General features: G+C 45.1%; 1 protein-coding gene across 2 annotated transcripts in view; it reads right to left on the bottom strand.

Moving 5' to 3' along the window:
* Positions 1 to 3,107: 3,107 nt before the first annotated feature.
* WIPF2 (WAS/WASL interacting protein family member 2) overlaps positions 3,108 to 15,230 on the bottom strand; it is a 40,450-nt gene continuing 28,327 nt past the window's right edge. For both annotated transcript variants that reach the window (XM_061143959.1, XM_061143958.1), the window contains 3 exons: positions 9,310 to 9,516; positions 8,013 to 8,114; positions 3,108 to 7,774 (listed from right to left, as the gene is read on the bottom strand). In XM_061143959.1, coding sequence (XP_060999942.1) covers positions 7,734 to 7,774; positions 8,013 to 8,114; positions 9,310 to 9,516 — 350 coding nt within the window. In that variant the 3' untranslated portion in view covers positions 3,108 to 7,733. The remainder of the gene's footprint in view (positions 7,775 to 8,012; positions 8,115 to 9,309; positions 9,517 to 15,230) is intronic.

The following is a 15,230-nucleotide window of genomic DNA, read 5'->3' as shown; positions in this document are numbered from 1 at the left end:
GTGATGCCATCCAACCATCTGATCCTCTGTCATTCCCTTCTCCTCCTGCCTTCAATCTTTCCCAGCATCAGGGTCTTTTCCAATGAATCTGTTCGCATCAGGTGGCCAAAATATTGGAGCTTCAGCTTCAGTCCTTCCAGTAAATATTCAGGATTGATTTAAGATGGACAGGTTTGATCTAACTGCAGTCCAAAGGGACTCTCAAGAGTCTTCTCCAACACCACAGTTCAAAAGCATCAATTCTTCAGCACTCAGCTTTCTTTATGGGCCAACTCTCACATCCACACATGACTACTGGAAAAACCATAGCTTTGACTAGATGGACCTTTTTCGGCAAAGTAATGTCTCAATACCTAGCATTATTTGGGCAATTCTGGGTGCCAGGTTTGATGCCAAGTGCTTTACTAATGCTCAACACTGCAAGGCACAAAGCAAATCCGCTGTGGGTTAGAGGTCACAAAATTTTTGGTGGTCTTGAAGGGCCTAGGATCATTATCTGACACCAAAGTCAGTTTCTTTGTAAAGTTCTACATAAATAACACTGCACTTCATCACATTAGCCCCCTTATTTGTGTTTCAAATATGAGAAATAGGGCCAGGCCTTAGCTTATATTTTGTTACAGATAAGAATATGATATTCTGTGTACCTTCCTATATCTGTGTGTACTAGTCCCATTGATCCACACAATGTGGGGAGTGGAGAGAATTATGGCCCCTTAATTTAAAAATATTTTTTAATGGCTAAACACAAGGGTTTCAGGACCAGAGAAGACCTCTACAGAAGAGGCAAGCTGAGCTTTTAATGAAAAAATATAAATTAGAGCAGTAATTTACAGGCCATCTTCCAAAGCTAATAACCCAGTTAAGCCTCAGGCACCATTAAAAACCAGAACCCAATTCTAGGTGATGGTAAGCATTTATCTCTCATCCTTCTATATCAAATGAAATAGAGCAATAAAACCAAGAAATAGGAAAACAACAATATTACAATCAAGTTAGTTGTAGTTGATTCATATAGGGTATAAAAACCAATACTGAGATCTTATGTGTATGCCAGGCTTTGAGCTCTGGTATTTTACCTATATCACCCTGTTAATTCTCACAGGAACCCCATGAAGTTGGAATTATTTCCATTTCACAAATAAGGAGACGGAAATAGAGAGGTTGAGATGTGCCCAAGATCACACAACTAGTGAGTGGAAGAACTGGAATTCAAACCCAGGAAGTCTGAAAGGAGATCAAACTCCTAACCACTTAAAACATCCAACGAGTAATAGACAGCAAGTCAAAGTTGCTCAGTCATGGCCAACTCTTTGAGACCTCATGGACTATACAGTCCATGGAATTCTCCAGTCCAGAATACTGGAGTGGGTAGACGTTCTCTTCTCCAGGCAATCTTCCCCACCAAGGAATTGAACTCAGGTCTCCCACATTGCGGGCGGATTCTTTCCCAGCTGAGCCACCAGGGAAGCCCAATAGACAGATGCAGGTTCTGTAGCAGAAAGAGGGCAAGGGCACACATTTGAGGAAGGCTTTCTAGGAGATGAACACTGCAAGAATGAAGGGCGTAGGCTGCCACAAATGGAGAAAGTGTTACCATAGAATTGAGGCTTTTTTACCAGCTGGTATTTCTGATCTCTTAATAGGGCAATAAAACCTAGGAAGCAACTTCCTATGTTCATAAATTTCTATAACCTGGACACCTAAAAATTGTCCTTCATAACCAATGGTAACAAGTGCCCAGTGAGGTTTTAAGGTATGGTGGTGAACAACCTACCTATCTTAGTTACAGAGGGAGCAGAGGAATCCATGAGTACTTAATGTGCATACCAGAGCCTGTGGAAGCATCCACCAGGAAATACAGCACTGGTCCAAGGAAAGTCTACAATTAGAGTCAGGGACTACTGGAGAAGCAGGCAGAGAACTGCAGAATGTCCAGATTGAAAGGTCTCTGAAAGGATACCTACTTGAAGCTTTCTATTTCCAGTACTGCAGTAGTTATGATGAGATACCATAATGTTTCTTGCTTCTGTGCCTCTTCTGTGCTGTTTCCTATGTCTGGAATGCTGCTCACCATCCTTCCCTGGCTAATTACCATAAAGACTTTTAGTATCCCTCATAGGTTTCTCCTGGTGGCTGTCCTGCTCTCCTGCTAGACTGTGAGCTCCTTGGAGGCAAAGACCATGTCCTATTCATCTTCATACTGTCGGTGTCTGGCACAGAGCTAAAATATGCAACCAATGCTTGCTGAATGAATGGAAAAAGACATTCCTGCCAAGCGGCTATCCATCTTTTGCGTGAGCATTTTTTGTGGTCAGACAGCATACAGTCCTTTAAATCTCACACCCCCTAAACCTAGGAGTGGAGAATGAATTATGTGTAAAATGATCCAGACTGAGCTCTGGTGATGTCAGAGACAAAGCATCTCTCCATCGTTATCTTCCAGGGTGATGAGGATCCTGAGGTTGACATTTTAGTCCTTTTAACTCTGTCTGCAGAGTAATAGTAAGTCAGAGACAGGCAGCTTCCTTACGGTAACTTGCAGTTTGTGACTGGGCTGGGTCAGGAAACACTGAAGCGACACTTTCACCGTAAGCAGCTATGCCTCGGTAATAATTAAAGTGGGACAGATTAGTGTCCTTATCACCTGCTAAACCACACACAGTATCATGGGGGAAGGAATGAAATTACACAGGAAGGACCTGTCTGGCATCCTTTTGTGAGTCTGTGCGCATGTTTTTGTGTGCACTGGTGGGTGCGACTAGCAATACCATCCCAAAAGGACAGAGAAAGCTTATAGGAAGTTAGGAAGTTAAGGGTCATTTAGGCAAGCTCCATTTGAGGGCTATTCAAAGGCACAGGAGGAACAATTACATCAATAAATAGGTAGTTTATTAATCATATTAATAACAATGATGAATCAAAGAATCAAGAATTCGGCCTATCTGGAAAACATGGATGAAAATGAAAGGAGGCCCTTTTCCCCCCTCACTCCCTCCCCCAACAGGTTTTTATATCAAAACTATGTGACTGACTCATCCACACACCTGTTATGAATCAGTCCAGGAAATAATTCCAAGACCTCTGCTAGTGATGAAAGTACAGGTTAAGCTCATCAAATCTATGGTGATTATGTCAGCTGACCACAGTAAGCCGAGACTGTCTCATTCAATTTCGACACCTAAAGTCAAAGTTCAAGAAGTCAGCTAAGATTCCAACTTAAAAAGGAGTGAGAGAGAAAAGCCAACATCCACATAAAAAAAGACACACACAGTCTGTGTTCCGTCCTCACCTTTTCTTCACACCTCAGTATGTGAATCTACCAAGCACACAGATGGAGAGAACCATTAGGGATATAAAGACAAGGCCTGGGGGGATCTCCCTGGGCTCCCTGAAATCATGGGCAAGGGGAGTTAGGTGGCAAATACAAATAATGACCAACTCTCAGAATCCCTCAGTCAGCTTGGCGAAGTGGAACTGTGAGTTTCCAAACACAGCAGGAGGGGAGGAGAGAAAGTTCTCAGGAAGTTGCAGATGCTTATGTCCAAGTAATTGTTTCTACTGTCTCAAGGGGACCTGGAGTCAAACCACGACACCCCCGAGACAGCAGACTTCTTCCCACTCTCTGCCACCACTTGCAGCAGTATCCCAGACAAGAGTACACAGTTTTCAGGTTTTTTGTGTTTGTTTTTAAGCAAGGTTTAATTAAACTGCACGGCATCCAGAAGAAAGAAATGTACCAAAGAATCCAACCTGAGACCAGATTACACATTGGGGTGGCGGGGGGAATCAATGCTAAGTGGGGGAGGGAGTACTGTAATCAGAAACAATGCCAAAATAAATCATACAATAAATTATTTTTTAAAAAGAGAAACTGATCGACATGCAAAGATGGACGCGCACGTACATACACACGCTCTTCACACACGTCACTCTAGTCTTGTATTCAGTGTTGATGAGGGCTCCCGTGCTGGTCACCATGGGAAAAGACAACAGTTAGACATGAGAAGAGAAGGCTCAGCCCCTCTGCCACCAGTGGAATGAGGGTCAAGACAGTTAAGAGAGGGAACCCACTCACTTGTCAGAAACAAGAGAAGAAAGAAGGAAACAGCAGTTATCAAGGAAGATTTAATTGCCTCAAAGAGGGACAGAGGAAGAAAGCACAGAAATCTAACACAAGTAAAGGCACAATGAATGTGGAGTTGAATGGAACCAAACCCTTCCTTCAGTTAGTTATCCTTTATTTTGTTTTTGTAAGTGTTTTGAAGGTGGTTGTAGTTTTGCTTCATTCTGCTTTTACGAGATGAGTCCTGAAGGCAGAGTTGTAATGCCTCCCATTCCCTAAGTTAGGGTGGCTCCCAGAGAACCACCATAATCACGTGGAGCTGGGGACTGAGATTCAATAGGGAAAGAGAGCCTACAACTGGAATGTGAGGAATCCGATCTGTAGTTCATTGTAGGTTGGGTTTCCAGAAGAACAGACAGCTCAGTGTAGTGCCATCAAAGGGCCGCAGCCGCCCTTTCCTCCACCCCCAGAGCTTTACAGAAGGGAAGGACTCTGGAGTCACACTTCTCCCCCACTCCCATAAGCACACAGCCTACAGATTATTTCAAGTGATCAGGAGAATTAAAACACACCCCAACCCTGAGTTGCTCTGCAGCAAGTCTATTTACAATTTTCTCTCACCTCTCCCTGGAGGTGAGTCTGGGTTTCAAGCTGGGAAGCTGTGGGGTGAGGGGATGCCCCCAGTGCAGTGGCCAGTCTCCTCGCCTCTGCCAGCTGGGAGAGCTGGTATACTTTCTGGAGGCCGGAGCCTCCCATCTGTTGGGTGGGATAACCTGAAGTGCTCTCCTCGCTCAGTGGGACCAGGCGGTAAAGCTACTGGGGGCGCTGTGGCTGGAGGAAACCTCCCCTCAGAGAGAAAACCTGGAATATTAAAGTGCTGTGATCCAGGTTCGGGGGCCAGAGACGAGGGACACGGGGACATCGAGCTCATTGAAAGACCTGGAGGCCACTGGCCTGTTTCCCAGAAAGGGCGGTAAGAAGAAACTATTAAGTTTTTCCCACTCGAGAAAAACAGCATAAAACCAAACCCACACAAGGGCTTTTTTAGCACAGCTCCCTGACGCTTGGCCGGGCAACGTCTCTTCCTTCTGGGAAGGAGTAAGGGGGTTAATGGGACTGGGCAACAGCCTCAACATGAGACCACCCAATCTTCCACTGAAGAGACGACATTCCCACAAGCAGATAAAAAGAGCAGTTTAAAAGGTGAGAAGTTTTAGTGCTCTTATAGCCAGCCCACCTCAAACCTATATTACAAGCTTTTTACAGCGTACAAAATAGATCAGTAACTATGAGGCTCACATTCCCATTCTTCAATAGTAAATATACATGATAATAAATCTGTTATTAACAGAGGGACCAAATAAGGTATAAGGCAAAGACATTTAAATAGGTACTGTGTCATCAACATGCTCTGCAGAAGAAAATCCAGCTGACTAGATCTATTCCCAGGCCTTTTCCCATGAGGCCAAGAAACTGAAAGTACAATACATACCCACATGACACAGTCCAAATTCTGGGGAATATGGGGGGCAGCAGGTCACAGGGGAGGATGAAGTAGCCCCAGTGAAAACCTGGGGTTTGGCTTTTACGTGTAACGCTTATTTCAATGCTCTGTGTTTGAGTGGCCGGGGGTGGGGGGGAAGGTAACACTTTGATAACATTGTACAAAAGGCATCAACTCCCATTTCAAAAATAAATGGGAAGACTTCACAGTCTGAGTTCAGTAACCGTCAGTGTCTACCCTGGAACTCTGCTGCATGTCAAGTCTTGCACTTCCTCCTTTGCCCTCCACTAGCATCTCCTCTCTCAGCTCCTCTGGCTTCAGGATGCCAGGGATACTGCTGAGAGGTAACTGCTAACAGATGTGAAAGTAAGAATCATAAATAAAAGAACAATTAGAAAAAGTGTGGTGACAGACCTAATCGTGGTTTGCCTCAACAGTCAGCATGGTCCAGGGGATGGCAAAGGACAGCAGACCCCAGACAAATAAACCAAGTTGAGAGCTCTCTCATCTAGCAGTGGGAAGACTTGGGTTTCACTGGGCACCATGAAAAGACCCTTAGTTTGTGATCCAATAGATTGGAAAGGTCCCTAGGACAGTTTAGACCTATAACGTATCTGGTGAAAAGTCTTCGTGGACTTTTCCCCATTCGTTCCAAAGGATAGCATGGTTCCTCTGCTCTCACTCCAAGCTCTGAGCAGCCTCTGCACGCAAGGGCTTGAGCAACCCACACCAGCTGGACGTGGAGCTCCACTGTGCTGTCGGAGAAGGGCAAGTCCCCGTACCACGAGCCAAGCTCACGTCCTACCAAGATTGGGAACCTCCATTTCCTCTGGGCTCTTCAACTGGGACTTGGAAGACGAAACATGTTGCTGGCTGCCACGGAAGATCAACTGGATCGAAGCACATCTCACCAAAGTTATTGTGCTTCTTGGCACAGAGGAATCTTTGACGCCCCCAGAAGCTTCCTCACCTGTCTCTACTTAGAAATGTTAACCTATGCAGGCTTGCGGTTGAATGGTGAAGGGACTGGGAAGAGCCTGCTCAGTCAGCTGAGCTGTGAATTTCAGAACCGGTGGGCCTTAGTTAAAAGTCTCCACAGCCCATAGAGCTGGACCTTTCCAGAAGGGGCTTCACCCTTCCCTCCTTCGTCATCCTGGGGGCTGCAGTTTCTGAACTGCACTGGAAGGGCCAGCGGCCTCTGGGGCCAGGCAGTAAAAGACTGAGGCAGCCTCAAGGTCAAGGTTAAGGCCAAGGCCAAGGTCCTATTTTCCTCTCTCTCACTAGAGGTTTTAGGGATTTGAGAATCCATAATGAATGAATGAAAGGGACTTTTCTCTTGAGGGGATAAGGTGGTGAGAGAACAACAACATCCCTCAGCCTCAGCACCTGCACAAGTGGAGCAGGGAGTCCCAGAGTGCACCCACCATGGCCCCTGGTCCCTGTGCTGCAGAGAAACTGACTAGCTCTGAAAGGATGCCCAGTTTATTTCACCCTCTCTTTTCATTGATGTTTAGTTCAACTGGTTAGTATTTAGTGTTTATATCCAGCCTAATTCTGGGTATGGGCGTGGGGTGGGGTTACAGCAAAACCAAAATACCCCCAAAAATAGAGCAGATCCATTTCCTTGCCTATGCTCCAAACCTGACCTTTAAAACAGATCATTTCTCTGCAAACTCCTTTCCTGTTTCACTAAAAATGCCCACTCCTGGAAGTCCTGGCCATACCAGCTTCCTAAAATGAAGAAATATAATGTAGCCACCAAGTTCCTCTCCCCCCACTTCCCTACAGTGGGTAGGAGAAGGTGGGAGGACCATTCTCCAGCCCACCCCACCCCGACAATGAGTTCATTCATCACAACAAGGCACCTTTCCCCAGAGGAAAGCAGGAGACATGGAAGCTTCTCCCTCATCTGGCCAGCAGGGCTTGCTAGAGGGATGGATGCAGGGTTTGAGGCCCTACTGTCAATACAGAGAGTCCGGTCACCAAGTCCAAAGATGAGATGCATAGATGGAGGTGAGTTGGGAGGACACTTGGAGTCTAGAGGTTGGTTGCACTGGAGAAACACGTCAGGAGCTGTCATGCAGGTTTCAGGGGAATGGAAGGGACCATCTGAGAAGAGGAGAGGGTCCATCCTTTTCCTGAGGAACAGGACCAAGCCAGGCTTCACCTGAGAATGGGGGGCAGAGGTGGAGCTCCACGGGCAGCTGAAAAAAAACAAATAAAAACCACATACATAAAGTCACTCACCAGACCCAGAATCACCCAAACATTCCTAAAACGAGAGACAGACAGGCTCTTTGAGCTACCCTTTAAAACCTGGGATGAGGTTTTGTCTTTTTAAGAAAATGCAGACAAGAAGAAGCAAATGTTAACCTAAGAAAAGCACACATCAATTCTATAGCCTACATAATTATGGCAGAACTTCCTCGATTCTCTTCTTACCTCGGTTTGTTTTGCTGGGATATATCCTCTGAAAGTGTTTATACTCTTCTGGAGCAGGAAAGTCTTCGACTGGATGGAAAGAATACTTTGACTCAAAATCATCTGCAAAGGGAATAGAGCATTAATTCCTATCACCGCCTAATTAAAGGAGCCCAGCTGTTTGCCTGGGAGGGGAAGGAAATATAATTCTGTTTCAGTAACACAGTCATCTTAAAGACTATCACCATGGGAAAACAACTGAACTGAATCCACAAACTGGTAGAAATTAAGCTAACCTGGGAATATCTGTCACCGGCTAGTGAGAGATTTTGACCAGGTAATTCCTTTTCAGTCTGGGCTCCCCTCAGTGAGTTTTGTAACACAGTTGGGATAGCCATGTCATGCCCTCTGCTCCTACCTCCCATGGCTCCTCTACAAGAAAGCCCAAGTTTTCTATGGGTGTGACTTGCTCACATTCCACAAGGCATATCTTCTAAGCAAACACCCTAGTCCACTTAATAGGAACAGTCCAGAGCAGGGGCAGAGAAGAGGTAGTCATTGAAGAGTCTACAGTGCGCCGGCTAAAATGAACCGTGCAGATCTTTCCAGACTTCCTTAACAGTTATTGTTCAGCTGCCCATTCATGGCCAACACTTCGCGACCCCATGGACTGCAGCACACCAGGCCTCCCTGTCCCTCAACAGAGAGTCTAATAATACCTGCTGGACAAACTTTCATCACAGACCTAATGAATCAGACTCTCTCAGGTGGAGCCCAAGATTCATTTATAGCCTTGGAAAAGTGGACCTGATAACTCTAGTCAATTTAGTCAATCTCCTTGTTTCACAGATAAGGGAAGTGAGGTCCAGAAAAATGAAGTGACCTCTTCAAAGTAACAGAGCTAGTCAGTGGCTTTGGATTATCAGATAAATACTGTGCATACAATGTTCTGTTTTCAAAGGTCCAGAAAGGAGCCTGAAGTCTTCCTCAGAGAATACGAAATTCCTGTTTTCAATAATCCTGAAGAGGATACAGTCTCGAACCTAAAAGCTAACCACAAATAATGAGCCTTGAGGAGCAAGAGAGTGGCTTCAGAGTTAGCAAAACACTTGCTGATTTTACTTTTAGTCTCTTCCAAAGCAATTGAGCGGAGAATTCACCTAAGGAAAGCAATGTACATGGATGGGAACAGAAGTCTGAAGGAAAGTCAGGAGAGAAACTGCAGTGAAAAGGGTACTGGCCATGCCCATTGTGCAGTGGCCACTGGAGTCAGTGAAGTCCGTCAGGAGCTATGAGACTAATACAGCTAGCTACTTACCCAAGAAAGATCGGACAGTGGTGATGGAATCTCTGTGGCCATTCCTCAGGGGCGGTGGTGGCGGAGGCGGCCCAGCTGGCGTTCTTGAGGGTGGAGGTGGGGGCTTTCCTCGGCTCAGGGGTTCTGACCCATGCATTCGGTATGGTGGTGGGGGAGGGGGGGCATCCCTGGCACCATTTCGGATAATTGGTGGCGGGGGTGGAGGAGCTGCAATTAGAATCAAAAGCAGTTAGGCTTGGATGCAGAAACGGTGATGGGCAGAGGGATGTGAGAGACATGGGCCAAAAGAGCATTTTGGTGCCTTCCCAAAGAACCAGACTCTGTGAGCCTCTGGACAGCATGTTGAATGTCACATCCCCCTCCTCTCATCCCTGTTTCTTTTTTTAAATTTTTACTTTCTTTATTTTACTTTATTTAGTTGGCTGCGCTGTGCAGTATGTGAGATCTTAAGTTTCCCTGACCAGGGGTCGAACCCGTGCCCCTGCACTGGAAGCATAGAGCCCCAACCACTCGGATTGCCAGGAGTCCTCCTGTTTCTTTAGCAACATCACATTCTTCCAGAGACAAAGTTCAGAATGAATAGATGACCCTCTTTCACTTCCCATGACAAGTCAGGCAAGAACTCTACTTATTCGTGATGATTTCTTCTCGGCTTTTCCACGCCTGCCTCCACAATTCAAAGTCAGGGCTTTCTCATTTTTAGCCGGTTCTACTGCAAAAAGCCTCTCCGCTGTTTTCCTTGCTTCTGATCTCTTAGCCTTCCCATCCATTCTGCATACCAACAACTCACTAATCTCCCTGAAATACTAGCTCAAACTTTTCCAAGGGCTTTGCATTTCCTACCTCATAAAGTTTCAAATCCTTAGCTTCCACAAGTATCACCCCGTCTTCCTCTCTTACACAGTAAGCTACCACGTAGGTAACCTGATCTCGTCTTCATTCCTTCCTTCCTTGCCTCCTTGGTTGGACTGGCACCATTCTTCCACACTCCCACTGTTATCTCTCTCTGGACTACTCTACTATGCTACATTATGATTATTCATTATATGTGCTTCTTTCCCAGTATACTGTACATTCCTTAAAGTCAGAGCAAAAAATAAAATAAAATAAAGTCAGAGCAGTGTCCATTCATCTGAGCTCCCAAGCTCAGCCAGATGTATAGCAAATGGTAGGTATTTGATCAATATTTGCTAAATAACCTGAATTACCTATGCTTTCCTCTTGTGACCAGTCCTTACTATCAAATCCTACCTATCCTTGAAGGTTTAACTCAATTCCCATCTTCTCAAGACTTTCTCAAAGCAATCCACTCTATTCTGATTCCCTCCTTTGTTCCCTGACAGCACTTATAGACTATGTCACTTATTCGAGTACTCAGCAGTACAGACTAAAATGTGTGCCTTTCACATTATGTATAATAGTTTCATTGACAGAAGTTACATATTTCCAGTGACAGGCTCACTGCTCAAAAAAAAAATCGGGAAAGCCTCTTTAGAACTGTCTCCAAACCCAGTTTGTCAGACAGATCCATAAATATTATTATATGATGGTCATTTCCCATTTTCTGAGGTTGCAGCACCAACAAAAATATTCTTAACTATGTCTGACTCTGACTTCTGGTCATTTCCAAATATCAAATTCACCCGTAAAAGACAAAAATCTGCCATCAAGCATTAGATAATATCAAAAGCATGCTGGACATCAGACTTCCCTGGTGGTCCAGTGGTTAAGAATTATCTGCCAATGCAAGGAACACAGGTTCGATCCCTGGCCCAGGAAGATCCCACATGCTGCAGGGCAACTAAGCCCACACACCACAACTACTGAGCCAGTGTACTCAATCTTTAAAACTTCTTGTAGCCAGCCCTGTACAAGTATGTGGCATTACCCCCATTGCATTGCATAAATGAGGAAAGTGGGACTCTGGCTATTTATCTAAGGTCACAGATCTAACAGACCCAGAACACGCCTACTCTTTCATAGTAAGAAAACTGCTACATACTGCTTTTCATAATTACCACAAGTATTAATTACCTCCCCAACAAATGTATAACCCAATGAGATGGAGGTGTGTTTTTTAGTACCTAGGCTATGCCCAGTAAGAAGTTGTTACCTACACAGTACATGGAGAGACTACTTTGCTTAACAAACAACACTGTCTTAATAATAAGAGTATGTATTATTCCTCCTGAATTACTGTCAGAATTTCTATAGAGTAACCGTAGGCAAGCATGAAACAGTAATGGGCTGATGCTTGTAGACAAGGAGTCTGGCACTGTAGGCCCAGCAAAGGTCAGTTTTAGCTTCCCACAAGACACACTCAGACGTAAACTCTCCCTCAATCTCCAAGGTCTGTGTAAGCACGGACAGTGTCCATTAGAGGTAATAATCAGAGAAACCTCCTTAACACCTCCCAGCAGATCTCTGAATCCTGTTTTCGTACCAAATCTGCTCAAACAAAACCTCTTTTGGGTCATCCTCAAAATATTTCCCTCATGCTCATATTTCTTAGGGTCCTGGAAATCTGTGTCTACCAAGACTCCCTGGTGGGGACAGGGCAAGTAAAGTAGACAGCATCAGCCAGGCTCAAAAGGACACCAGTGAGGCTGTGAGCAGGCGGCAGTGACGAGAGGCAACCTGGACAGGCAAAATGGAGCAGGACGAAGAACCACCTGCTTGGCTTCCTTAGCTCAGGGACGGTAATCCTGACCAGGTTCTGCTGTTTGTCACATTCAGTTTTAACACTATTTCAAGTGACAGAGCTGGAACCCAATGACCTCAAGAGACCAGCAGTGCGCAAAAGAAACCTCAGGTGGAAAGATCAACTTTTGTAATCCAAGATAAGCCCAATTTTGAGTAAAGTATGATGTTACTGATTCTTTTGTTTTAAACTGAAGCAGGGCTTCCCTGATGGCTCAGATGGTAAAGAATCTGCCTGCACTGTGAGAGACCCAGGTTCGAACCTTGAGTTGGGAAGACCCCCTGGTGTAGGGAATGGCAACCTGCTCCAATATTCTTGCCTGGACAATTCCATGGACATAAGAGCCTGGCAAACTATAGTCCATGGGGTGGCAAAGAGTTGGACAGGACTGAGCACACAGACATAGCTGATTTACAATGTTGCACTTACATCTGCTAAACCTAACCGCCCACTCTATCCTTGATTCTTTTCAAAAGAAAAAGTGCCCTTCAAAATAGTATTTTACTCTACAGAGGAAAAATTCAAAAAGAAACTCTATGGACCAATAGGAAGGGATAATTTTGGTCTCTGAGCACCCTGGGCAAGGCAAAAGACTCTTTTTGCCTTTTCTACATATTCTTTTGCCTTTTTACATATTCTTTCAAATGTAAATCATTCATAAAGAAATCAAAGTACATTTATAACATGTTATCATAGTATGATTAATTAATAGAGATAAGTCCATGAAAACTACCCAGAAGCCCTTTGCATAAAAACCACTAAACTCACCAGCACACTACAGTTTATAAAGCACTTCTATGCATTCTTTTATTTACAACCACCTCCGAAAGTACTGTGAATATCATTTTACAGATCAGGAAACAAACTCAGAAATCAGAGTGATAGGCCCAATCTCACAAACAATGGAGCCAATACTCAAAAGATCTCTGACTAAAATATCTCAATTTTTTTCTTTTTTTCAGAGTATCATTTTTAAGAACTGTTGCTCTGGTTACTGATGCAGAAAGTAGGCTGAGGCCTATGGCAGGCTTCAAAGTTGGTGATGGCTAATAGAAGAACAAGACTTATAACTTCACAATATTCTAAAGAAATCACAAAGAAAGAACTGAGAAGTGGGAAGCAATAAGTCTACAGACATTTGAAACGACTCAATTCAACCCACGGAAATTACGTTTTCCCCTGCTTCTATTCTTGGTTGGGTTTAGAAAGATATGGGCTCTGGCTTAGAAAAGGGTCATTTAAAAAAATTCTTTAGTTAAAAAAAAACTTTTTAACCAAAACTTTGTAAAATCAAAGGTCATGTTGGGACTATATCCTTACGGCTAAAACCAGGGAGATACAGGATCGGCCATGTACTAGGCTCCTGCATGACCACCTGATGCCATGGCCAGCTCCCAGAATAGACATCTCTGTACTTAGTCAAGCAGTGGACAGCTTAATGGGCCTTTAATATATGCTTCCTGGTGACAAACTCCCTAATCGATGATTTCACCTATACCTGTGGGGTGTCTAAAGCCAAAGTTCAAAAGCCATTTGTGGAGGGTGCAGCTCAAAGCCCAATGATACAAAAGAATTGTTACTATTTTGTCTCGAAGTTGTGTCTGACTCTCCTGTGACCCCATGGACTGTAGTCTGCCAGGCACCTCTGTCCATTGGATTTCCCAGGCAAGAATACTAGAGTGGGTTGCCATTTCCTTCTCCAGGAGATCTTCCCAACCCTGGGATCGGGACCTGGATGTCTCCTGCACTGACATACAGATTTCTTACCACTGAGCCACCAGGGGAGCTGATACAACAGAATATGGGAGCCAAAATTCCGGGGCCTACGAAGGGCTTCCCTGGTGGCTCAGATGGTAAAGAATCTGCCTTCAGTGCAGGAGACCCAGGTTCGATCCCTGGGTTGGGAAGATCCCCGGATAAGGGAACAGCAACCCACGCTAGTATTCCTGCCTGGAGAATTCCATGGACAGAGGATTCTGGCAGGCTACAGTCCATGGGATTGCAAAGAGTTGGACACAACTGAGCGACTAACACTATAGAACCTAAGAAGGCTCCAGAGAGCTGTCAGAGTCTCATTCACTCTCTACTTTCAGTCGGGCTATTTTGAAAGATGACACAACTTCTTGCTTGATTCAGAGTCCAGAGAGCTCACCGTCACATCATGGAACCTGCACCCCCCCTTCCACCTTTTCAAAGGTTCCTGAATCTTCTCCTCACACAGTTTAGCAGCATGGTCCCTTGTGACAATCACTCCCTTACACATCCCCTTACCTCCTCCCTTGCCCCACTCTCCCTCATTGTCACACATGCCTACAAAATGCTAAGCTGGTTAATCACAACTCGGCCCTGACTCAGGACTGGCAGAGACGCAGCTGAACACACTTCAGGCTGATGAATCTCACTTGAAACATGTGGCCCCTAAGCTGGAGCGAGCCTTCTGTGTCACTGCTCATCGCAGCACACTTCCCTCTTTCACTCATTCACCCGTGCGCCCAGATGGCCATTTCCTGCCCTCTTTTCTCTCCTCAAATCTCCCTCTAACTCCTTACCCACATTCACAGCAGATGTCCTTGCTTTCAAACTCACCAAGAAAATAGAACAACAACAAAAAAAAACCAGAAAAAACTTTCCACATGCTCCCACCACTACACCCACCTACCCACTTGCTTCTTTGCCTATATGCTCAGCCATCCCTCTTGCTACCCAGAAGAACTAGCTGAATTCTTACCTAAAGACAATCCTTGACCTGTGGATCAGATTTCATTCCTTTCTGCCTCCCTGAGGATTACCCAGGCAATCGCCCCCTCTCTACAGGATCATTCCATCAGCATACAAACAGATGTTGAAATCTCTCCCATCTTGGAGCATGGGGCAGGGGGATCAACCCTCAATCTCATGTCCTCCTCCAGCAACCAGTCCACATAGCTGCAACCCTCTCCCCTTCACAGCAAACTCCCTACATATCTACTGCTGTCTTCATCAACTCCTCTCCTATTCCCGCAAGCCTGAACCCAATCCAACCAGACTTTCACTGCACCCTCTCCTCAGCACTCCACTAAAACTACTCAGAAGGGTAGTTTGTGGATCCTCAAAATGGCTCTTCGTGTTGCTGTGACCAGTGTCGCTCTCAGCCTTCAACTTACCTAACCCACCTGCAGCACAGGCCCCAGGCGCTCACTGACTATCTTGGACTTTTCCCATTACTCTCTCAGCATTCCTT

The sequence above is a fragment of the Dama dama genome, chromosome 5 (genome assembly GCF_033118175.1).
Source record: "Dama dama isolate Ldn47 chromosome 5, ASM3311817v1, whole genome shotgun sequence".
Classification (NCBI taxonomy): domain Eukaryota; kingdom Metazoa; phylum Chordata; class Mammalia; order Artiodactyla; family Cervidae; genus Dama; species Dama dama.
The sequence above is the reverse complement of the archived record's forward strand: the minus strand, read 5'-3'. Positions and strand labels throughout refer to the sequence as shown.